At 41.2% G+C, this 25,214-nt stretch overlaps 1 protein-coding gene and 1 pseudogene across 3 annotated transcripts; one reads left to right on the forward strand and one right to left on the reverse strand.

Annotated features, from left to right (window-relative positions):
* Window positions 1–85: 85 nt before the first annotated feature.
* LOC107728802 (cysteine-rich with EGF-like domain protein 1) lies at window positions 86–14,676 on the forward strand (annotated as a pseudogene).
* A 120-nt stretch (window positions 14,677–14,796) lies between these two features.
* On the reverse strand, window positions 14,797–20,348 carry mbd4 (methyl-CpG binding domain protein 4). Of its 3 annotated transcripts, none has more exons than XM_016539081.1 (7): window positions 20,113–20,183; window positions 19,130–19,425; window positions 18,142–18,201; window positions 17,074–17,208; window positions 16,841–16,990; window positions 16,077–16,180; window positions 14,799–15,087 (listed from the first exon to the last, which is right to left on the reverse strand). In XM_016539081.1, exons 2-7 carry the CDS (start codon window positions 19,392–19,394, stop codon window positions 15,013–15,015), a joined length of 789 nt encoding a protein of 262 aa, XP_016394567.1. In that variant the 5' UTR covers window positions 19,395–19,425; window positions 20,113–20,183; the 3' UTR covers window positions 14,799–15,012. The 3 variants fall into 3 exon arrangements, 2 of the variants coding, with proteins under 2 accessions (XP_016394568.1, XP_016394567.1); XR_001638514.1 differs by lacking the exon at window positions 14,799–15,087 and adding an exon at window positions 15,135–15,230 and having other exon boundaries at window positions 15,879–16,180; XM_016539082.1 differs by lacking the exon at window positions 19,130–19,425 and having other exon boundaries at window positions 14,797–15,087; window positions 20,113–20,348.
* Between the last annotated feature and the right edge of the window lie 4,866 nt (window positions 20,349–25,214).

Genomic DNA, 25,214 nt, shown 5'->3' on the forward strand with positions numbered 1-25,214 from the left:
ACTCTGGAATAGCCTTCCTGATAATGTTCGGGGTTCAGACACACTCTCTCTGTTTAAATGTCAGTGCTGGTGCTGTGCTCTCTCCTGTCTGTGGGGACGATGAGGACGGCACACTGTCAGACCTGCCGCAGACTCACTGACAGCTTCACCAAGGTCTGTGCCACTGCTGCCTTTAAACAAGACAGCATCAGATATATTCACCATACAACATATGACTTTGTAACTCACTTCAGAGTGAAATAGGGTCTTCAATGAGCTTCAATTAATATGAAAAAAAAAGTAAATGACAATAAATTTAAAAAAGATAAATATCAGCACACTGAAAGTTACAGACAGTTTATTTACCAAAAACCAGTGCAGTGTTTCAGTCAGTCAGGTCTTCATCAGGCACAGTCCTCATCCTCACGAAGACCTGACAGCTCCAAATATTGCACTGATTTTCTAAATAAACCTTCTGAGCTGCAATTAATAATTTTTTTAATCTACTGTATGTAATTTATAATGAATGTGCAGACATTCAGAAAAGACAACTTTTCTGTTAGTTTTGTTTAAACACATTATTTTATATGCACAAAGCATAACAAAACATAGAAATAAACAACAATATCCAACAAATATTTTAATATAACATTTTAATATAAAAATCTTACAAATAACAGAAAACCATCACATTTGCGGTTCCTAAGACAGAGAAGAATTGTGAAACTATTGTAATCATCAAAATCACAGTCTGGTTCAGTTTCACTAGTGAAATCTTTGCAGATATATTGTGAATGTTTGGCCGGCCTGCTTGAGCACCAGTGTGTAATAATCTATGCATCATTCTCTAAACCCAGTGTGAAGGTCTTACATGTTGACAGGAACGTTGTTCAGTTCAGTTCGTTGATGGTGCTTCTTTCATTAGGGTTTGGAGCGAACAGCCAATAAGAACTTTGGAGGAGGGAACACAGCTTGGGAAGAGGAGAAGCTGGCGAAATATGCACGCAGGTAAACATTAGGGTGGCCCTTATTGGGGGGTACTTTTTTTAATTGGACATGATAACCTCTCACCCCCTCATTTCTTTCTCCATTAGAAGCGTGTAGTGTATGCAAAATACCATCCAGATTATTTGTCATTTAGGGTATGCTCAAAGAATGTATCTTTTTAATGAACAGGTACTTCAAGATCTGATTGGTGATATTAGCAAAGGTTTTGTTCACTGATAAACTTTTGACTGTTTCGATATCAGATGACTCTCTAACCATTAGGCCACAACTGCCCCTTTGTTTCTGCCACTGCTCCGGGTGTGTGTTCACGGTGTGTGTGTGTGTGTGTGTGTTCACTACTCACTGCTCTGTGTGTTTGTGCACTTGGATGGGTTAAATGCAGAGCACAAATTCTACATAATTAAAAAAGAGAGACTGATCAAACAGGTTCTGTTGAGAGTGTAAGTACATTAAGGACAGAAGTACAGAACACATTATTATCTGTTCTCTGAGTAAACTTACCTGCGTGTCATTGATGTGGGAATTGTTGGTTGACATGCGAGATGTTGTATGTATGAGAATGTGTTGTGTGTGAGGTTACAGACAGCAGGAAGCTCCAGACCTGTTCGACTGGCTGTGCATTGAGGAGCTCAGACTCTGCTGCCCATCTGGACACTACGGGCCTGAATGTGCAGGTGATCACACACACACACGCACGCATGCGCCGCACACACACACACCAGCTGTACGACACGAAGCCTACTGTGGAGCAGCGTTTAGCTAATGTGCTTGACACACTACTGATCTAGTAACGGATAATGTTGGTTGAAGCTTGTCAAAGTGGACAGGACAGTCAGATTTGGTTGTGAAGTCGTAGCTGAGATTTGAGATTTTGCACATTCTAAAACCAAATGAAAATCATATTTATTACTAATACCATGTAATTTTATTCACTGATCTCTGGTCAAACATCGTTTTGTAATATTGGCCCCCAAGCTAGGTAATTTGAGTATCTCTGCCTTACAGCTACTCAAATAATGTCATATTTGCTCAGATACACCAAATCGGCTGATCAGCTCTTCCATATTTTCCACAGAAGCAGTGGATTGGTTATGTTGACTCTTATAGGGATAGTTCACCCAAAAATGTACTCGCCCTCAGTCCATCCAAGATGTAGGTGACTATTTTGTCTTTAGTAGAACAGTAATGAGGATTTTTAGCTGAAACTGTGGTTCTTGGTGATTCATAAAATACAAGACAGTGGGTACTGGCATTTTGAGAGTCTAAAAAAGCACATCAGGCAACACAAAATTAACTCCTGATGATATATTGAGGTCTTATGAAGAAACGGAACATTATTTTCAACATTATTACCTGTAATCCAGAGCCTCAAACAAACTGGGAAATCTGATTCTTTTATACGAACTGGTTCTTTCTGATAGTTTGTTTCAAATGAACTGGTTCATTTCACTAGTTAGTTTACATTATCACACAATGATATCACGGATACGCAATTATATTATTAAAGCACCCAGTAATGATGTGACACATGCATGTTTTACATGTCTAAAGCATATAACGTGAATAAACTTGTCTTAATCAACTCACCTTTTTACATAAACCATGAGAAACCATAAAAACGTTCATTCAAATGTGTTGGGTTCACGCATGAGCATATCAGCAGCTCATCTGTCTTCAGTCCGAGTCGAACGGTTTTCTCAGTTCAGTGGCTGTTGGATGAAATTAAATTAAATTTTCATTTTTGGGTGAACTATCCTTTAAAAGCTGGGTTCCAGTTCATCCTTGCATGTGCCTGTATGGATTTCACACACAGATATCAGCAGAGAAGCTGCTTCTGTGCTTGTGTCTGTGTGTGTGCAGAGTGTCCGTCAGGTCCTGGAGGAGTGTGTGGAGGTCTGGGCCGCTGTGAGGGTGAAGGCACGTCTGGGAGACGGAGACTGTGTTTGTGACCCGGGATACTCTGGGGTCCTGTGTCAGGACTGTGCCCACGGATACTACAGAGAAAAGAGCTCCAACCACACACAGCCACCCTGCTCAGGTAACCGTTCTCAGGAGCCTACGGGAAACACGATGCAGAAACATCTGATCACTAGTGTGAATGTGTGATGTGTATATAACATATGTTGCATATTTTATTCCATAACTTTATTCCACTTTGACTAGAACGAGACTCATATTCAACTGACATGCAAGTTTAAAGAAGCATTGCGCAAATAAACAAATGCATAGAAAGAGAGTTGTTGCAGAAGAATCAGTGCTAAAAATCTGCTGCAGCGATGAAATGGATTCGAAGAAAGAAAGAAATGAATGTCGTAAATGTTATCAAGCGCTGAACCACAGTTGACCTGCTCAGTGAACATCATTCTCATATGAGGATATTGACTGTTCAAATGTCTGTCTGTTTTATGCAGCTTGCCATCATTCCTGTAAAAAGTGCACAGGTCCACAGGACAACAAGTGTCTGGACCGTAAGCCTGGATGGATCCTTCACAGCAATAAGTGTGTAGGTGAGTTCAAAAGCACTTCTACAGAAATACAAACTCATTTGGAAAGTGGTTTGAACAAAAGTCATATTTGTAAAAACTGGCGTCTCCTGGGTTTTTCCTACTCAAACTGATTTAGAGCAATCGTTGAAACATCTTTAGTTAATGATTCACATTTATGTTGTTCCAAACCCATACGAGCTTCTGTGTGGAACACAAATGGAGATTTACGACACAAGCACACAGTGACCAGAGGATGTCAGGCTTCACATAGAACTATTATGAAGGACTGCATGATTGATCAGAATTATAGGGCTGCCCCGACTAAAGATTTTTCATTCATTTAAGTCATTAGTTGACTAATGACATGTTTATTTTAATTTAATTACTTAAAAATATTTCATTATTTGTTAATAAACTAGTGATTTCTGAGTCAGAGTCGGCTGGAAATATGAAGTTAACGTTGCTGACTCGCCGTCTCCGCAAGTGCAGTGGATGCTCACTTTTGTGACGTGTTCCAGTTCACAGAGACCGAGACAGCAGAAAGCGCAGTCTGTTTGTTTTCTTTATTTTACAAAAGCACAACGTTTTGTTGATATTGTGAGTGCATGCAAATAAAAGTAGAACCTTTACAGTTTTGTATGATGTATTACTCTTATCTGCATGAGCAAAAATGGCGGTGTATTTTAAGTTATTTCCATTGTTATTAGCACAAACAATTGGATATGTGCCTAATAGCGCACATTTATCTAGTTAACATACCATGTAAAGTTGCTACTACTTTACATTTTTCACTTTCAAATCAAAAGCCATACAGTGGGTATAGAAAAGAATCAGCCCCCTTTAAAATAATCACATTTTGTTGCTTTGCAGCCTGAAATGAAGATGGACACAGTTTTTGTTTTATCCAGCTGTATTTACTCAGTGCAACTTAAAACGTCCAAGTGAAAGATATAACACCAACATATCAGAAGAAAACAAAACAAAAACTGAATCACTGAGTTGGAAAAAAGATCACCCCTCTCCTAAAAATGGCTTGTAAACTCAATCAGGTGTAGCTCATCACCTTCTCAATGGCACACAAAGCCATTTGACTTGGTAAGACACTGTCAAAAGATTTCTGGGATAACGTTGTGGACAGGCACAAGTCAGGAGATAAGAGACAAAAACATTTCAAAGGCTTTATCAATGCTAGAGGAACAGTGAAGTCTATTATGAAGAAGTGGAAGGTATTTGGTAAAACACAGACCCTCCCTGGATCAGGACGTCACTCCAAGAACGAGCAGGTGGAAACTGATCAGAGAGGAGACCAAGAGCTACAGCAACTCTGAAGCAGCTGCAGGAATTTATGACAAAGTCGCCTCTCCCCTCATTGTGTGCATGTGACAACAATATCACAAATTCTCCACAAATGTGGCTTGTATGGGAGGGTCCAACACAGACCCTCCCTGGATCAGATCGTCACTCCAAGAACGAGCAGGTGGAAACTGATCAGAGACGCGGCCAAGAGCTACAGCAGCTGCAGGAGTTTATGACAAAGAATGGCTTTGTGTGCCATTGAAAAGGTGATTTGCTACACCGGATTGAGTTTACAAGCCATTTTTAGGAGAGGGGGTGATCTTTTTTTCCAACTCAGTGATTCTGTTTTTTATTTTTGTATTTGTTTCTGACATGTTGGTGTTTTATCTTTCACTTGGATGTTATAAGTAGCACTGAGTAAATATAGCTGGATAAAACAAAAACGGTGTCCGTCTTCATTTCAGGCTGCAAAGCAACACAAAGTGATTATTTTAAAGGGGGCTGATTCTTTTCTAAACCCACTGTATTTGAGGCAGCTCAATGATATCCGAACGTTTGCATTTCCTGTCTGATATACTGTAATTACCTCAAGGACCAGCCATTAACGATCTGTCCGTCACGGACACAGACCTTTTTTTTTTTTTTGTGCGATTAAGTGACTAATAAAATTTTGCCGACTAAGCCGCTTCTCATTGACTAATGTTTAGTCAACTATTAGGGAGGCAGACCTAATCAGAATAAAACTGAAATCATAACATGGCTTAGTGCGATTACCAAATCACAAATGCGCTGTGTGTCTCAGTGTGAAGCGCGGCACTGGGTTCATTTACACCCGAGCAGCTCATGATCCGGTGTTTTCAGTGCGACTCTCAGTAAATGCTGTGAACTGTAAATGTACTGTTGGGAGCTGATCAGACATGGTCACTGTGAACTGTCGTTGTTTTTTTAGTTTTTTGTGTCCCACAGAAGAAATTCATGATTTCAAACAACATTATGGTGAGCAGATAATGACACCATTTGCTAGATTATAATTATTCTCAACTGCAGCAAGACGTGTATGCTGCCTTCCATCAGCAGTGTACTATAGCTCTTTATCTTTGTGTGTGTGTTTACTGCAGATGTGGATGAATGCGGCACTGAATTAGCTCGTTGTCCATCCAACACATACTGCTTCAACACAGATGGCTCTTATGAATGCAGAGGTCAGTCTCACGCTAATGCTCACGAATGCATGCTGTGTTTGAGTGTGCACTCATAAAGCTGTGTGTAGGTTGTGATCAGGCGTGTGTGGGCTGCATGGGAAGCGGACCTGCTCGCTGTAAGAAATGTGCTCGAGGTTTCAGACTCACTGGAGCAAAGTGTCTAGGTAAGTGTGTTTTTATGGACCATTTCTGGACAGCTTCTATGAACCTTATTTTAGCCATCAGAATCACAAGCATCAAATGTATCTCTCTGTCTTTCTCAGACATCGATGAGTGTTCGGAGAGAGCCATCGCCTGTCCTGGACTCAATGAAGCTTGTATAAATGAGGAGGGCTCGTTCCGCTGCGAGTGTGCGGAGGGATTCAGTCGACGGGACAGCATTTGTGTGGAGAATCTGCCACCGAGTGAGTAAACACATGCTCAAGCCCAACGCTTCCACACTAAGAGTATGACAAAATGAGCTGAATAAAGCATGAACTAGTTTGATGAACTGTTTTCAATGTCACAAATCATTGCATTTCCATCAGCACCAACACAATTTTCTGATGGATGGTAATATTAAATCAGTAGTTAAAAATGATCAGTCTGTCATCATTTACTCTCGTGTCATTTCAAGGTGAGATAAACATCAGTGATGCTTTGCCGCAAGCAGGAACTGCAGGAGCAACTACGGATGTGATATACAGTATATATATATATATATATATATATACAGTTTATCTGCATGAGCAAAAATGGCGGTGTATTTTAAGTTATTTCCATTGTTATTAGCACAAACAATTGGATATGTGCCTAATAGCGCACATTTATCTAGTTAACATACCATGTAAAGTTGCTACTACTTTACATTTTTCACTTTCAAATCAAAAGCCATACAGTGGGTATAGAAAAGAATCAGCCCCCTTTAAAATAATCACATTTTGTTGCTTTGCAGCCTGAAATGAAGATGGACACAGTTTTTGTTTTATCCAGCTGTATTTACTCAGTGCAACTTAAAACGTCCAAGTGAAAGATATAACACCAACATATCAGAAGAAAACAAAACAAAAACTGAATCACTGAGTTGGAAAAAAGATCACCCCTCTCCTAAAAATGGCTTGTAAACTCAATCAGGTGTAGCTCATCACCTTCTCAATGGCACACAAAGCCATTTGACTTGGTAAGACACTGTCAAAAGATTTCTGGGATAACGTTGTGGACAGGCACAAGTCAGGAGATAAGAGACAAAAACATTTCAAAGGCTTTATCAATGCTAGAGGAACAGTGAAGTCTATTATGAAGAAGTGGAAGGTATTTGGTCCAACACAGACCCTCCCTGGATCAGATCGTCACTCCAAGAACGAGCAGGTGGAAACTGATCAGAGAGGAGACCAAGAGCTACAGCAACTCTGAAGCAGCTGCAGGAGTTTATGACAAAGAGTGGTCATTGTGTGCATGCGACAACAATATCACTAATCCTCCACCAATGTGGCTTGTGTGGGAGGGATGAAAGAAAAAAGCCACTCCTCAAGAAAGGCCACACGCAGTCAGACTGAGCTTTGCCAAAACACACCTTGAAGAATCTGAGGCAGATGAGACTAAAACTGAATTATTTAATGGCTTTGTGTGCCATTGAAAAGGTGATTTGCTACACCGGATTGAGTTTACAAGCCATTTTTAGGAGAGGGGGTGATCTTTTTTTCCAACTCAGTGATTCTGTTTTTTATTTTTGTATTTGTTTCTGATATGTTGGTGTTTTATCTTTCACTTGGACGTTTTAAGTTGCACTGAGTAAATACAGCTGGATAAAACAAAAACGGTGTCCGTCTTCATTTCAAGGCTGCAAAGCAACACAAAGTGATTATTTTAAAGGGGGCTGATTCTTTTCTAAACCCACTGTATTTGAGGCAGCTCAATGATATCCGAACGTTTGCATTTCCTGTCTGATATACTGTAATTACCTCAAGGACCAGCCATTAACGATCTGTCCGTCACGGACACAGACAGTGTCTTTTTTTTTGTGCGATTAAGTGACTAATAAAATTTTGCCGACTAAGCCGCTTCTCATTGACTAATGTTTAGTCAACTATTAGGGAGGCAGACCTAATCAGAATAAAACTGAAATCATAACATGGCTTAGTGCGATTACCAAATCACAAATGCGCTGTGTGTCTCAGTGTGAAGCGCGGCACTGGGTTCATTTACACCCGAGCAGCTCATGATCCGGTGTTTTCAGTGCGACTCTCAGTAAATGCTGTGAACTGTAAATGTACTGTTGGGAGCTGATCAGACATGGTCACTGTCGTTGTTTTTTTAGTTTTTTGTGTCCCACAGAAGAAATTCATGATTTCAAACAACATTATGGTGAGCAGATAATGACACCATTTGCTAGATTATAATTATTCTCAACTGCAGCAAGACGTGTATGCTGCCTTCCATCAGCAGTGTACTATAGCTCTTTATCTTTGTGTGTGTGTTTACTGCAGATGTGGATGAATGCGGCACTGAATTAGCTCGTTGTCCATCCAACACATACTGCTTCAACACAGATGGCTCTTATGAATGCAGAGGTCAGTCTCACGCTAATGCTCACGAATGCATGCTGTGTTTGAGTGTGCACTCATAAAGCTGTGTGTAGGTTGTGATCAGGCGTGTGTGGGCTGCATGGGAAGCGGACCTGCTCGCTGTAAGAAATGTGCTCGAGGTTTCAGACTCACTGGAGCAAAGTGTCTAGGTAAGTGTGTTTTTATGGACCATTTCTGGACAGCTTCTATGAACCTTATTTTAGCCATCAGAATCACAAGCATCAAATGTATCTCTCTGTCTTTCTCAGACATCGATGAGTGTTCGGAGAGAGCCATCGCCTGTCCTGGACTCAATGAAGCTTGTATAAATGAGGAGGGCTCGTTCCGCTGCGAGTGTGCGGAGGGATTCAGTCGACGGGACAGCATTTGTGTGGAGAATCTGCCACCGAGTGAGTAAACACATGCTCAAGCCCAACGCTTCCACACTAAGAGTATGACAAAATGAGCTGAATAAAGCATGAACTAGTTTGATGAACTGTTTTCAATGTCACAAATCATTGCATTTCCATCAGCACCAACACAATTTTCTGATGGATGGTAATATTAAATCAGTAGTTAAAAATGATCAGTCTGTCATCATTTACTCTCGTGTCATTTCAAGGTGAGATAAACATCAGTGATGCTTTGCCGCAAGCAGGAACTGCAGGAGCAACTACGGATGTGATATACAGTATATATATATATATATATATATATACAGTGGGTACGGAAAGTATTCAGACCCCCTTAAATTTTTCACTCTTTGTTATATTGCAGCCATTTGCTAAAATCATTTAAGTTAATTTTTTTTCCTCATTAATGTACACATAGCACCCCATATTGACAGAAAAACACAGATTTGTTGACATTTTTGCAGATTTATTAAAAAAGAAAAACTGAAATATCACATGGTCTTAAGTATTCAGACCCTTTGCTGTGACACTCATATATTTAACTCAGGTGCTGTCCATTTGTTCTGATCATCCTTGAGATGGTTCTACACCTTCATTTGAGTCCAGCTGTGTTTGATTATACTGATTGGACTTGATTAGGAAAGCCACACACCTGTCTATATAAGACCTTACAGCTCACAGTGCATGTCAGAGCAAATGAGAATCATGAGGTCAAAGGAATTGCCTGAAGAGCTCAGAGACAGAATTGTGGCAAGGCACAGATCTGGCCAAGGTTACAGAAAAATTTCTGCTGCACTTAAGGTTCCTAAGAGCACGGTGGCCTCCATAATCCTTAAATGGAAGACGTTTGGGATGACCAGAACCCTTCCTAGAGCTGGCCGTCCGGCCAAACTGAGCTATCGGGGGAGAAGAGCCTTGGTGAGAGAGGTAAAGAAGAACCCAAAGATCACTGTGGCTGAGCTCCAGAGATGCAGTCGGGAGATGGGAGAAAGTTGTAGAAAGTCAACCATCACTGCAGCCCTCCACCAGTCGGGGCTTTATGGCAGAGTGGCCCGACGGAAGCCTCTCCTCATTGCAAGACACATGAAAGCCCGCATGGAGTTTGCTAAAAAACATCTGAAGGACTCCAAGATGGTGAGAAATAAGATTCTCTGGTCTGATGAGACCAAGATAGAACTTTTTGGCCTTAATTCTAAGCGGTATGTGTGGAGAAAACCAGGCACCTGTCCAATACAGTCCCAACAGTGAAGCATGGTGGTGGCATCATCATGCTGTGGGGGTGTTTTTCAGCTGCAGGGACAGGACGACTGGTTGCAATTGAGGGAAAGATGAATGCGGCCAAGTACAGGGATATTCTGGACGAAAACCTTCTCCAGAGTGTTCAGGACCTCAGACTGGGCCGAAGGTTTACCTTCCAACAAGACAATGACCCTAAGCACACAGCTAAAATAACGAAGGAGTGGCTTCACAACAACTCTGTGACTGTTCTTGAATGGCCCAGCCAGAGCCCTGACTTAAACCCAATTGAGCATCTCTGGAGAGACCTAAAAATGGCTGTCCACCAACGTTTACCGTCCAACCTGACAGAACTGGAGAGGATTTGCAAGGAGGAATGGCAGAGGATCCCCAAGTCCAGGTGTGAAAAACTTGTTGCATTTTTCCCAAAAAGACTCATGGCTGTATTAGATCAAAAGGGTGGTTCTACTAAATACTGAGCAAAGGGTCTGAATACTTAGGACTATGTGATATTTCAGTTTTTCTTTTTTAATAAATCTGCAAAAATGTCAACAATTCTGTGTTTTTCTGTCAATATGGGGTGCTGTGTGTACATTAATGAGGAAAAAAAATTAACTTAAATGATTTTAGCAAATGGCTGCAATATAACAAAGAGTGAAAAATTTAAGGGGGTCTGAATACTTTCCGTACCCACTGTATATATACCAGATCAGACTTCACCTGCAGAAGGGGTCCAACTGTGATCTCTCATTAACCACAACCACCTTGAGCTAGTCTCTGCTGCCGCTGCTATCTCCCGGTGGCCTTCCTCAGTCGTTTAGGTTCCAACCCAAGCTACTATAAGAAGTAGCGCACAGATGTAGCTGGGAAGCCGCGGGAACCAGCTTCAATAGGGAACAAGGCTGCAAGCCATCCTTTAGTAGAAGCCTCATCAATCAGATCATGATACTTAGCCTTCTTCAGCTGATGGCTAGCCTGTCCTCCTGGGGCACAGTGAACTCAACTACCAAGATGGTTCTTGTGCTCCTGGACAGAAGAACCATGTCTGGTCGAAGTGTGGTCACGGCCACTTCTTCTGGGAAGACAAGCTTCTTTCTTTCAGAAGCTTGATACAAAATAGAGGGTGGGGTACTGTCAGTTCTTCTTAGCTTGGGAACCTTGTGTCCTTGCCTTAGGAAACTGACTCCTCTGGGCCGTGGTGCCTGATATTGATTGGCTTTAACCCTCTAGAAGTCTGTCCACTTGGCGATTTCAGCAAGAACCTTGTCATGTCTCCATCTGTAGTGGCCTTCTCCCTGTGCCTTGGGACTTCCTGTTAAAATGTGGTTCAGGGTGCACAGGGCTGCTCCACACTGCTTGCAGGATGGATCCTTGTCTTTGCTCCATATGTTTAGGTTGTTTGGAGTTGGTAATAGGTAAGCTACAGCACGCAAGTGGAAGGTCAATTTGCCCTGGGCAGTACTCCAGAGTTCCTTCCAGGACAGCGGACAGCGAACGCTCGAGTACCTGATCCCACTGCATCCACTGGCTTTGATAGGCGAACCAAACTGCTCTTAGAAGCCGGCCTTCTTCTGCAGCCCTCTGCACCACAAGTGTCCTCTTACCTTTGGCATCAGCCTTACTCCAACTCTTGGTTTTGCAGTTTCCCAGTTGTCCTTGGCAGACCATGCTGATGATTTCCTGATGTTTCCAGTACGATTCCGTTTCCCTCACTGCCTCCCGTGGCTTCCGCTTTCTGCCACACTTGACAGTTTGGTTGGCATGTTGAGCTTTCTCATCTTTAGACAGTAGCAGTGTGCTGACTGCCCTGGCCTTGGTGGCTTTGAATTCTTTGACCATCGATGAGACTGGTAAGAGGAGCTTGGATGTCTTGCTGTACAGATTGACTGAACACCCAGCTATCCATCGCTTCCGCCTGAGTCAAGGGGAAGTCGTATAGCAGGAATGGCCAATGTTGCCATACTGGAAGAACTATACCTTAAACCTCCCAAGCAGCTGGCTGTTGTCAGTTTCCTTGAGCCAAATGGTCAGTTGAGCTATGGTATCCTTAAGATTGGTGCTGTCCTTCAAGCGGCTAGTCATAGTACTTTCCCAGGCATCAAATTTTTTGGGTGAACTAACATTACAATTCATAAATGTCATTAAGGTTGAACTGAACTAACATTGGCTTGTATTAAAATCAAATGATTGACCTTGACAAACAGTCACATGGGTTTTTCTTTGCATGTAGGGTGAATCACGTGACTTTGATTTGGCGAACGTTTTCATATATTACAAATGTCAAGCAGCTTGAAGAAACAGTGAAGTGATTATGGCAAACCACATTCTGATGTGATCTTTGATCATTTTTTATGATGTCAGGACAGTTGTATCACCTTGACATTTTGCCTGTATGCATCACACAAATGAATTTAAATTCAAAAAGTAAAGTCAATGTATTTATGAATTGCATTTTTTAAGCATGCCATCATTGACCCATTGATCATCAGTGTGAATGTTGACTATGTAGGTTAGTTGGTACTCATTTAGTGTACTAAAACTACTCATGTAGCCAGTTCAAAAGGTTTGCATGACAAAGCCCCATCTGTCATCAGCGTCTGACTCTGCCAGTACAGGAATGTCATCATACACGGGTAAAGCATCAGTTACACACCTGATGCACATTCTGTGCTCTTCATTTAGCACTGCTAAAACTCCTGTGTTCCTGTGTCAGTCAGGAAGTGAAAAAGAGAGGAACGAGTATGAAATTGTCCATTATATTTTGACTGAGAGTACTTGAAGGAAGCTCTTAATTTTCCTTACTAAATAGGGTGATTTATGCCCATTTCGATGCCGCCAGTCTCAGAAACTGTTCTACTGTGTGTTCACCCAGAAAGACATGCTGTGTAACCTCCTCAGTTTGTGTCCTCACAGCGGGTCCAGAGAAGGCTTTGTTTGATGACATGACGGATGACGAGGTGCTCGTGCTCCAGCAGATGTTCTTCGGCGTGGTGATCTGCGCTCTCGCTACTCTAGCCGCCAAAGGAGACATGGTCTTCACGGCCATCTTCATCGGAGGAGTGGCTGCCATGTCAGGATACTGGCTCTCGGAGAAGGGTGACCGCGTGCTGGATGGCATTCTTAAAGGACGCTAATGAACCGGACGCTGATGGACTCCAACAGGGTGATGCCACTGAAACATGAAGCTCTGGGTTTGGTGAGTGCCGTGGCTCTGGAAATGCATGTCAATCAGGGATGTTTAGCACTGTGGGCCGGAGTGGCAGTGCTGTTTAAAGCTCTGTGGATAATGATGATGATGATCGGCTCATTTATAACACTGTGTTTCAACAGTTCAGCTGCTGCTGTATTTATGAGACTCACACGGTTAGTAATGGACATGTTTGGCCAAACCCCAAGAGACATACTGTATGCAACCCATTCAGGCAGAGGTACTGTACATACTGGCATGGACATATTGGCATTTATGCACATTTATACATGGATACTGTGTTCATTTTAAAAAATCTGTCCCAATGCATAAAACAATTTATTAAAGATTTCGGAAGTGACAGAAAGGACGCTCCAAAAGTCATGTTGTTTGAAACGCTCTCACATAGCAACATTCCCAAATGCATGAATGCAGCGCTGTCACAGAAGACGTCTCTCAAACCAGGACTGTGTATGTGTGTGAAAGTAGTGTCTTGAATATGTATGGCAAATCAATTTCAACAGGGTTCCCACACTCTTTGATCAATGCATTAACACTAGATAAGGGTTTCTTTTTATATTAGTCTTTTTGATTTAGACCAGTTTGTGAGCTCATTCAGCAGACTCTATCTAACTATCTCCCGGCAGTGTCTACCGAGCACATCTAGAAAATGTATATTGGTTATAGAGATTTCCATGACTTATAAGATTTTATTCAATATCATGACCAGGAATACACTGGAAACCACCATTTTAAAACTAGCAAATTTTTCCAGGTTTTCTCTGGCTGTGGGGACCCTGTTTTAAATATGCAACCGGTAGAATACAGTAATGAATGTGATTTACCGTTTAACTGAGTGCACTTTACCTGCAGATTCGACACATGTGGCCTTCCAGTCATTTCTTTGACAGATGCTTTTAGTTTCAGCACAGGTGGCTTTAATGCATTGATCATATCGTGTCTGCTTGCTTTACCTTCTGCTTTAGATGAAAATGCGTAAATGTGTCATCATGGCTTCTATTTATTTTGTTTGTCATATTATTTGTCCAATGTGAATATGCCCTACAACGACAGACAGTTGAGACGTGGGCATGATTTCTGCCAGCCTTAATGTGAACTACGTTTTGAATTGTCTTGTCGCATGTTGGTAGCGTGGAGGACATTATGATTTCATTAAAAACCCATTTAATTGACCTGTGTTGCTCATTTATAACCGGTGACACAGGACTCTACTATAGAAACCGCTTGAACTCTTTTATATGCACACTGTTTGACATTATGAACTCCACGCCAGAGAAGAGGAAGCTTCCTTTCACGACATGAAATCAGAATTGTGATTGATTCATCAGCGCACGTATTAAATTATCAGAAAATATTACCAAAGGGTTTCTCAAATCAGTGTCATTTCACACTGACTTTAAAAGCTCTCAATTCTTTTTAAAACAAATCCAAAGCATGTACAAAAGATAAAAAGTTAATTTATTTTTACACAACTTAAACATGTTTTCTAGAACTGATGAACAAACATGATGAAACATTTAGAACATCTCATGCTTTCAGGAGACAGGCAGCAGCTGATCTCTGATGAGTTCACTGGTACACTGATTCACATTCGCTACTGCAGACATTGATTTATTAAAACATCCTGGAGTGCAACTAAAATCAGATTCCTAATTGCTCCTGGTTTTTCCAGAGCCAGGCGTGATAGTTGTTGAGCTTGTGGTCGTCTGGAGTGACCCCACACACACACTCACACACACACACTCACACACACCGTGAATACACATGACCAGACTCCCCACACGCAACATGTTATTTACATACGAGAAACTGATCAGGCTGACCGTCGCCAGATGATGAACGAACATGATGAGGAAATCCTGCAGAAATACACATGAAATATGTATAGCAGCACGACATGAAAATACGATGCAAATTAAATACAAAAGCACAAACACAAGTCAGATTTGTAACTTTTCCTTTCAGCTCGACAGAAGCTGAATTCTCCAGGTTGTTTCCGCCGAGTCAAATAAAGAGGAACAATATCTCTCTGTTATGATTCAGTCGCTGTAAGTTATTATACAAATCTCTCAGCTCATAATGGTCACCGCCGCGGGTCGTGTCTTAAACAAATAGCCGAGCCGCACCCTGAAGACGCTCGCCGGCGTTAATTGTCTTTACGAGTGACTGAAAACAGTGAGGCGTCAAGAGACTGACGGAAAAACAACAGACAGAAAAGCCATGTGCGTCTGACAGCTGCTGATTCAATCCCACGCTCTACTTGTGTAGTTTAAGGCCTTTTCCTTCTCTAACACGCCGACCTATTTTAAACCGTATCACATGACGGAGCTGCTGTCGAGAACAATGCTTTGTTAAATATGTAAAACAGCAGGAATTTGACCTCATAAACAACTCCTTTGAATATGTCTGATGTGAAGGGAAGTTGAGAAGTGAGAGAGAAGTGAATTAAATAATGGATCAAAACACAATAGGAATGAACAGTTGCCGTTTGATCCATCAACGCTCACCTTTCTTTTGATGTCTGTGAACTGTGAGAACATGAGCGACCAGTAGAAGGCCAGTTCTGTTATATAATAATAATACAGGCCTGAGGTCAGCACCTGCAGGACACACACACACACACACACACACACACACACACACACACACATCAACCCGCTGCATGTGACCGTCGCTGCTCATGTGTTGTCCTGTAGTGTTTGTACCTCTCTCCACTCCTCCACGCAGAAGATACGGTACGAATCATTGCCGTATTTGCCAATGCCATGGAGCTCGATGGGATACCGCCACGATTTACTCACATACTCATCTGACGAACAAGATAATGTCACGGCATCATGAGACGTCCACTGCACCAAATAACAATCTCAACTAATTTTATACCAGCAGTATAATCATTCAGAATATATATAGTGACTGTGATATGTATCGTCTACCACTACATGAAAGCACTACAGTCGTTAAGATCATTTTTAGCTGAAAGTATGGTTTTTGGTGTTTCAGAAAATGCAAGTAAATGGGTGCTGTAACTTTAAGAGTCAAAAAAGCAGGTACAGGCAGCACAGAATTAACCACCGTGGCTCCTGACGATATATTGAGGTCTTATGAAGTGAAACCATCAGTCTGTGCAAGAAACTGAACATTATTTACACCATTATTACCTGTAATCCAGAGCCTCAGTCGCATGATGACATACGCGTGAAGGTGAGCTCACGCTGTTGTTGTTTACTTCATAAGACCTCAATATATCGCCAGGAGCTGCAGGCATTCATTTCGTGTTTTCTGTACTAGTTTTTTTGACTCCCAAAGCGATGGCACCCACCATTATATCAATCACCACGTTTTCAGCTAAAAATCTTCTTTACTGTTCTACTGAAGAGGGTGAGTAAATAACTAAATTATTAATTTTTGGGTGAACTATCCCTATAAAAACATCCTTGATGAAATCTGCTGTATTAGTGGCACGCACCGGAGAAGCGGATGAGTGTTTTGGCGCGGAGCGTGCTGAGACCCAGCGGCTGCAGCAGGAGAGCCAGCGGCCTCCAGTCACTCGCTCGCGTCACCTCTGCGCTCGGATAGCGCTGGAAAAACTCCCACAGCGCAGGGATCGCCATCTTACCTGCTCATACGGGTGAGGAAACAAAGACCAGCACATCACAACTCTTCTGTGACAGTACAGATGTTACAGATGTGCTGGCGTACCGCTGGTCCTGTTGAGGAAGATTGTGGCCACCAGGAGCTTCCAGGGCTCGTGAAACAGCGTCTCCTGCACCAGATTGTAGGGTGAGCGCGGCGGAGTCCACTTCCGGAAGGCCTTGCGCTTCGGGGGACTCAGAGCTGAGGAGGAAAGCTTTTAAACTCAGCGCCATCGAGTGGTAGAGATGTGCGCACCTAACCAGACACGCTGTGATAATGAACCGTGTGTCCGCACCTAGAGTTAAAGCGCTGGAGGATGTGTTACGAACACAGCCAGTCAGAACCAAGCAGCAACCTCCCGCTCTCTCTCGTGAAGCCAACACGGAAGTGACTAAAACTGCAATTCATCGACTGGCCGCTAGAGGCTGGCTGCAAAAGAGAGTCAGTCCCATAGACTCCCCATGTTAAAATGCCCAACTTTACAGCAGAAAAACATGTTTACAGCCTGGTTCAAAAAATGATTTTGGTCTATATAGCTAATTTTGCCCTTCATGACAACTGTGAGGGGGTGAATTTTTTTTATAACTCATCCGTTTAAATTATATTAAGCCTTAAAGTTCTGCATAATTAAGGGCGTGGCCACTTGAGTGACAGGTGGATTGCCGCTGCTGTCACCACTGTCGAGCTAGGGGGGCGTGGTTTCAACAACCAGCTCCCGCCTCTTTGCCCATCTTCGATTATCCGGGAGTGACGCGCTGCCAAGATGGCGACGGCTGGCTCCGCCCACTTTGAGCTTCAAAAACGCTCTTCGGAACCCTACGGGTGACGTCACGGACACTACGTCCATGTTTTTATACAGTCTATGGTCAGAACATATTCAGGTTTTTACGCTTATGCAGAGCAGGATTTTGGGTCACTGTACGAGTGCGACGCTGCAGAAATACAAACTAAGCGACTGATGAAATTTGAAAATTAAAATTATTATACCTGCTTAAGACCAACTCATGGTCACAGCAGTCTGCTTGTTCAATTTCACACAAAAAATATGCATGTTTGGAGTATCTATAAAACACAGCTTTCATCGCATCACGCCTGGTTAGTTCACAGTATCACTCCATAAAACCCGTCTCATACCGTCATCCCTTCCACTGAAGTATGGACTCGTTTTCCGCTTCTCTGCTAATAACTTCAACCCTGAAAAGAAAAAGATCACAGAGCTTTTGAAAATGGTCTTGGACAAAAACATTATTCCCACGCTCAAAAACCATTTAAAAGTTTTTCTTGATTAAATGTCTTGAATAGTACGACAATTAGTCAAACGAGGAACTAGATCACATTTCAGTTTAGTACTTCGTGAAGCCTAAACCTCACTAAACACCTATGAATTCCTAAAGTTAGTCAACATGACACGACGTTTCCAACCTACTTTATTGCCAAAGGTGATATATATGCTAGTGAAACAAGATATTCAAGATATGAAAATGAAAAAGATCTATCCAGAAATGGGAAAGTCATTTCAGAGGCACTGATGAATCTCTCATGACTGACAGCAGGGTTTCTGCAGCTAGATCGAAGACTTTTTTCAAGAAAATGAATTAATTGAAGGAAAGCTCTCTAAATGTCAATGTATTAGCAACACTTCACATTTTGAAAATACAACTTCTAACAGGCCTCCATTACATTTTAATTCATAATTATTGGATCCCACTGGAAAAAAGTGCTGTTCTTCCTCAGTATTTCGGTCTTGTTTTCCGGCGCACATGTCTAAAGATTCTTAAATCAAGATCTATTTACTTAAGAAGCAAAATAACAAGATAAGAAGTCGTTTTCTGAAAAATTGATCAAAATGAAGTGATCAAGAACAAATATCTGCCAATCAGCTTCATTCAAAGGGAAAACAAGTGCTCATTCCTCACTGACAGATGTTCTTGTTTTGAAGCATAAATTCACTTATTTCTGTTCACTTTTTCAAGAATTCACTATTTAAGCGCTTACATGGTGGAAGGGAGAGTTTAGCCTTTTAAGGCCTTATAAAGCCCACAGAAAGCCTGATTAGGAGCGTGTGTTATGGAGGTCAACGGCTTGGATCTCACTCATCTCAGTGGTGAGGAGAAGCACTCACGGCTGTCTGTGTTTCTAGACGGTGACACACATCCCACGAGCGTCAGGCTCCTGTGGTCCTGCTCTCGTCCTCCTGCCGTCTCGGAGGGGTTTTGTCTTACGGCTGAATCCTCATCTAGAGCCGGCTGTGAATGATCGGCTGGACTCGCTCTGCCCGCTTCTCTCCTCTCCTCCTGGCGGTCTGCGCTTCTCGTCGTCCCCACACTCGGAGCAGAGGCTTCCGTCGGGCTGGACTTCACCTTCTGTTTCCTTCTCTTCTGAGGCATTTCCCTGCGCTCATCAGTGTTCAATGTCACCCTGCAGATTACCCAATGGAAAACTGACTTAGGGAAATACTGTGCAGAGTAAGTGAGTGATGCTCTTTTAGCGGGGCGGTTGCTGAGGTCTTCTGAGTGTTTATTATTGCATTGCTAGGCGACTGCTGTGATGTGCTTGCTGGTTGCTAGGTGTTGCCAGGTTGTTTTGGTGGTTGCTGAATGATTGCGGACTGGTCCAAATCAAAAGGGCTCCGCTTGTTTTTATTAAAAGAAATTGGGAGTGTTAATATATTGTAAATAACTCACCACAATTCATTTTGTGATTTTAGAAGACTCAGTGTTCTGATTCTGACATCTCGGTTTATCTGTGTTTTTAGCATTTAAATTAAGTTGATATTTGAAGTCAGGGCTGCCCAGTCCTGTTCCTGGAGGCTTCAGATCGAGCCCTGGTCAAGTGCTCCTGAAGATCTTCATTCAGTGGTATCTGATGAGGGTTGGAGCTGAGCTGAGCTGCGCGGGAAGAGGACTGGGCAGCCCGGCTTCAAGTCATCCTGTGGTTTCTGTAATTGGACATCACGGAGACGACGTGCTTTTTAGAGTGTTTGCTCGTCTGCAATACGTCTATCAGACGTCAAATAGACGTTTAGAAGATGTCTGTATGTAAAACTGACATCTTCGAGACGTCTGTCAGATGAAGCGATCTTCAACAGATGTCTTGCAGACGTACCTGTGCTGTCTGGTCCTGTGAAAGCGCCAGTGCCCGTCAAACCCCGCACCTGATGCCGCTGCAGAGATGCACTGCGCTCGGTCCCTCTCTCATCTCGGTCCCTCAGCTCTCCACACACACAGCAGACCACACCACCTGTGACCTGTCTGATAACACAAGACTCCCGTGACCGCGGCTCCATTCAGACCATCCTGAAGTAGTGATGTTCGGTTCTTGAACGAATCGTTCATTTGAGCCGGTTCTCAGGAAGTGGCCGGTCGAGCCGGTTCACAAATCGAACTGATTCGAACTTTAGTTCCGGGTTGATGACGCAGGACGCACAGCCGAAGTAGCACACAAATGACTTATTTGAATCTTTCATTGATACAACGTGGCACTGAGTTGTTAGAATGCGTAGAGACGTTGTTGCTTGATGACGTCAGGAACCGATGAATCGGCTTTTTGAACCGGTTCAGTGAGCCGATCTGTCCGAAAGGAACCGGTTCGCGGAAATGAATCGGACTCCACACACAGCGGCGGCGGAAGCTGAGTTCGGGATTCAGACTTGTGCTCTGCTCTGTCGACACCTAGTGCTGCGGTGGAGAACAACGCTGGCTAAGTTCCTTTTCCAACGAATTCAATATTAAAACGTTAAACACCAGCGAAGATCCATACAGTAACCCTACGTTAAGAAAATAAAGAATCCCAAACCAATGTTCTCTTAGCTTTTATTTTATAGCATAACACTAACTGTGATAAAATGTAAGAATTCACAGAACTCTGAAGGTGTAATTCAGAGAACACTGAACCAGTTAGAGGTAAACCCTTGTGGATTTACAGGAAATTTCTGTTTTTAAAGGCCAGCTTTATGTGTCATAAACAATTTATGGAATATTGTGACTGAACACTGAATAATCAGCACTGTTTGCCCAGTAATACTTTCATTTAGAAAGTGAAGTGTATATTATTGTCCACTAAATAGTATTGTCCTTTATTTAACCAGGTAAAACCTTTCTGAGATTTAAAATCTCCTTTACAGAAGTGACCTGCCACTACATTATCAAAAGAAAAACATAAAAACACAGAATCAAAACCCATTTAAAAACATTTACAAGTTGATTCTTCCTTTAACAGTATGCCGAAAAGCTTGTTTTCCAAATCCAGTTCGTTCAGATGGAAGCGAAAGGGTATACAAGTCCTGTGAGTGCAGAGAGTAAGCTCCAGAAGCTTTGAGTTGGGTGAGAGAACGGAGAGGGAGAAGTCAGCAAAAGTGGGACATCAGATACATGGGACAAATACGTTTTTGGTGTGGTGCTTCTTTAAAGAAAAAGACTGATTATAATGGGTGGTCTTGAATGTTGTAATAACAGTAGCTTGAATATCAACATTTGATTAGTCAAATGTAAATCATATGGGCGTGGTTACCACTCAATGCTGGAAGGTCTGAGAAAGTGCCGTACATAAAGCCTATTAAAATTGTTAAGGTTTAATTTCTAATACAAACCGTAAATCACTCTACAATATAAATTTGTATGACATGCGTTCATGTGATCATTCAATTTTTATGCAATGATGTGCAAGTTTTTTCTTTCTATTTTTTTTCTTAATATTAAGTTTTGTTACTGTCCCAGTTTACCTGAACATGTTAGATAAATTGGGACAGTAGCATTCAGCTAAAGTGGGACATCCTATATATTAAAAGATAATTAATTGCTCAATGTGAGAAATTGTTTTGTTTTACAGAAGATGTCACAAAGTGTAGGCAGAAGACAGGGAAAGAAAAAATAAGAATAGAAATTTGTGAATATTAAGTTTTTGTGCGTAAAATGTGCCTGTAAACAAACACATGCCTGCTCTCACCCACACTTACACACATACCACTTGAACACACAAATATGAAAGCATGTGTGTTTCACACACACACACACACACACACACACACACACGCACACACACACACACACACGCACACACACACACACACACGCACACACACACACACACACGCACACACACACACACACACGCACACACACACACACACACGCACACACACACACACACACGCACACACACACACACACACGCACACACACACACACACACGCACACACACACACACACACGCACACACACACACACACACGCACACACACACACACACACACACTCTCTCTCACACACACACACACACACACACTTTGTTCTTGTCCTTTTTTTGTAGTGTTTTAATTGTTTAAATTTGTACTTCTGATTTATTTTTTTTAATAATTCTTCAAATTTATGCTTCTGTTGAAGTGTTCACAATCAATAACACTATCCACTAGTAGCCTATGTCTATTTGTATAGTTATTCTTTTTAATTCTGAGGATTTTCTATTGCACAAGATTATTTATACAATGTCCTGCTGTAGGAAATTGTATTTTGTAAGCACAGACTAGATAAAAATGTGTGTCCCACTTTACCAGACACAGTGTCCCACTTTACCTGAAAAAGCCCAAAAAAGAAAAATGGGTACTTAACATTTAAAAAATCTTTTTATGTTTAAAACAACAACCAATATTCTTTCAAAAAACAGTGGGAGATACAAGAGACTTTGAGAATTTGTTTAAAGCATAAATTGTGTTGGTAGAATAAAATTATTTGTATTTAATACACAGTTTACCAAAAAGTGTCCCACTTTTGCTGACTTCACCAGATATGAGTAGACCCAAAATAGATTTATGGATAAACAGGTACCAATGCTTACGTCTGCGTGTTGATAATGACGACCAACCAACTCTATTATACAAATCACAATGATGAGTACTAAAATTACAATTGAATATAAACCTAAGCGCACCATGATAGAAAGTGTCCAAAGAACACAAAAGTCTGGTAGAGGCCGATTTATACAGAACGTCTCCATAATCAAGGACTGGCATAAATGTGGCAGAAACTAATCTTCTTTTTGCCTCAAATTAAAAGCAGGGTTTATTTCTGTAATAGAACCCCAGCTTTAATTTAAATTTGGTCCTTAATTGATTAAAGTGAGATTTAAAAGATGAGCCATCAATTAAGCATAAAACTGAGATATTTATATTCTGTCACTACATCTATTATAGTACCCTGTAAGGTTTAGACTGGTAGTTGATTTGCCACTTGCTTCTTTGATCTTGAAAATAACACAGCTTTAGCTTTGGTCACGTTCAAAGTCAGGTTTAGGCCACAAAGCCTTTGTTGCACAACATCAAAAGTACTCTGTGAGGACACAGCTTGATGTAATTTGGGTGCAGTACAATAAATCACAGCGACATCAGCATAAAAATGAAAATTAACATTACTAATAATAACATCAAGGTTATTAATGTAAATAATGAAAAGTGGAGGCCCCAGAACAGACCCCTGAGGAACACCCCTCATAATCTGCAATGGTGCAGATGAATGGCCTTCCATTTGCACACATTGTGTCCTGTCCACTTAATGGCTTTCAAACCAATGATTGTGTCATTTGACAATCCAATTAGTTTCAGTTTAGTTTTTAGTATACCTAAGTCAATAGTATCGAAAGCCTTGGACAGGTCAATAAAAAGTAATACACAGTAATGACCTTTATCAAGCGCCTCTGTGCTATCATTTAAAACACTCGTTGCAGCTGTGGTTGTGCTGTGTTGCTTCCTAAAACCTGACTGATTGTGTGATAAAATATCATGTTCCATAAGATATGAAGTCAACTGCTCACTAATGAGAGATTCAAAAACCTTAGACAAAATACAAAGTTTAGAAATCGACCAATAGTTATTCATATCGGAAGGATCTCCTCCTTTTAACAAATTGGATAACAAAGGCAGACTTCCATATCTTTGGGTAATTAATTTAAACTCAGTGAAAGATTATAAATATATGACAAAGGGGCAGCAATATAATCTGCAGCTATTTTTTTTAAAAAAGTGGCTGTAATTGGTCAGGGCCAGCTGACTTATTGAATAGTTTTAAGAGTTTATTTTAATCTGACAAGTAGAAAATGGTTTAAAACTAAAATTAAGAGCCATTAAATGCCTTCCTCTATTTTCCATATCATTATTCATATCTATAATTTTAGGTACCTTAAACGACGATCCTACAGCAACAAAATGTTAAGACAATTCAGCATCTCTCCTATATCTGAGATTGTGATGGTATTGTTCATTATGTATAAAGGAAGTCCTGCAGCCTTTTTTACACCTGAAATGGAGTCAGTATTTTTCCAAAATTTCATAGGTTTATTTAGATTATGAGTTGCTTAATTAAAAAAAGTAATCAGCTTTATAACTGTCATAACTTTAAGGTCAAGCTATAATATTTCAATTTGAATACAGTTCATACAATGTGTTATTCGCAAGATATATACCAATAAACTTTTTTAAATCATGCACTCCAGACAAATTTATTTTCAGGTAAAATGGGCCATCTCTGATTTATCAAAAATGATCCTCTATCTTAATTAAAAACACATGATTTATTAACACATATTATTAAATCAACATATTAAACAACACATTTAACAAACCCAAAAACATATAACCTATGCTATGAGTAAAATTCATCAGTTTACTCAAATTATGTGTAACATTCAAAACAACTGATAGAACTTTACCTGAATTCACCGTAACTGGACTGAAGATTAATCACTGAATAAACTTATTGTGCAGACTATTATACAAAGCTGCACTTCTGGAATGGAGCTAAAAGCAGGGCTCAGATGAACACAATGACAACATCACAGTTAAATGCAGTTAAATGAATGGTCTTATTAATGGCAGTAGGATTTACAGTACATGACAGAAATGTGGTCCTACTTCATCCTTACTAATATCCAATTATTATTTGTTTGTTTTAAAAGGATAGTTCTTTTTCAAAAATTATTTTTGGTCAAAGTCTTTTTTATTCATTTCAGTAATACCTACAAAGACTCCCATCCTCACGAAACACACACACACACACTCACAAAACACACACACACACTCACACACACAACACACACACACACACACACACACTCACCCACAAACACACACACACACACACACACACACCACACACACTCACAAACACACACACACACACACACACACACACACACTCACTCACAAACATCACAAACA

The sequence above is a fragment of the Sinocyclocheilus rhinocerous genome, unplaced genomic scaffold (genome assembly GCF_001515625.1).
Source record: "Sinocyclocheilus rhinocerous isolate Xijiao unplaced genomic scaffold, SAMN03320098_v1.1 scaffold2412, whole genome shotgun sequence".
In the NCBI taxonomy this organism is placed as follows: Eukaryota; Metazoa; Chordata; class Actinopteri; order Cypriniformes; family Cyprinidae; genus Sinocyclocheilus; species Sinocyclocheilus rhinocerous.

Coding starts and splice junctions, on each gene's coding strand:
- mbd4 (XM_016539081.1), bottom strand. CDS start 19,394: ATGCCTCAGAAGAGAAGGAAACAGAAGGTGAAGTCCAGCCCGACGGAA. Junction 18,202..19,129: donor GTCTAGAAACACAGACAGCC/GTGAGTGCTTCT, acceptor TTTTCTTTTCAG/GGTTGAAGTTATTAGCAGAG. Junction 15,088..16,076: donor GCGTGGAGGAGTGGAGAGAG/GTACAAACACTA, acceptor TGTGTGTGTGGG/GTCACTCCAGACGACCACAA.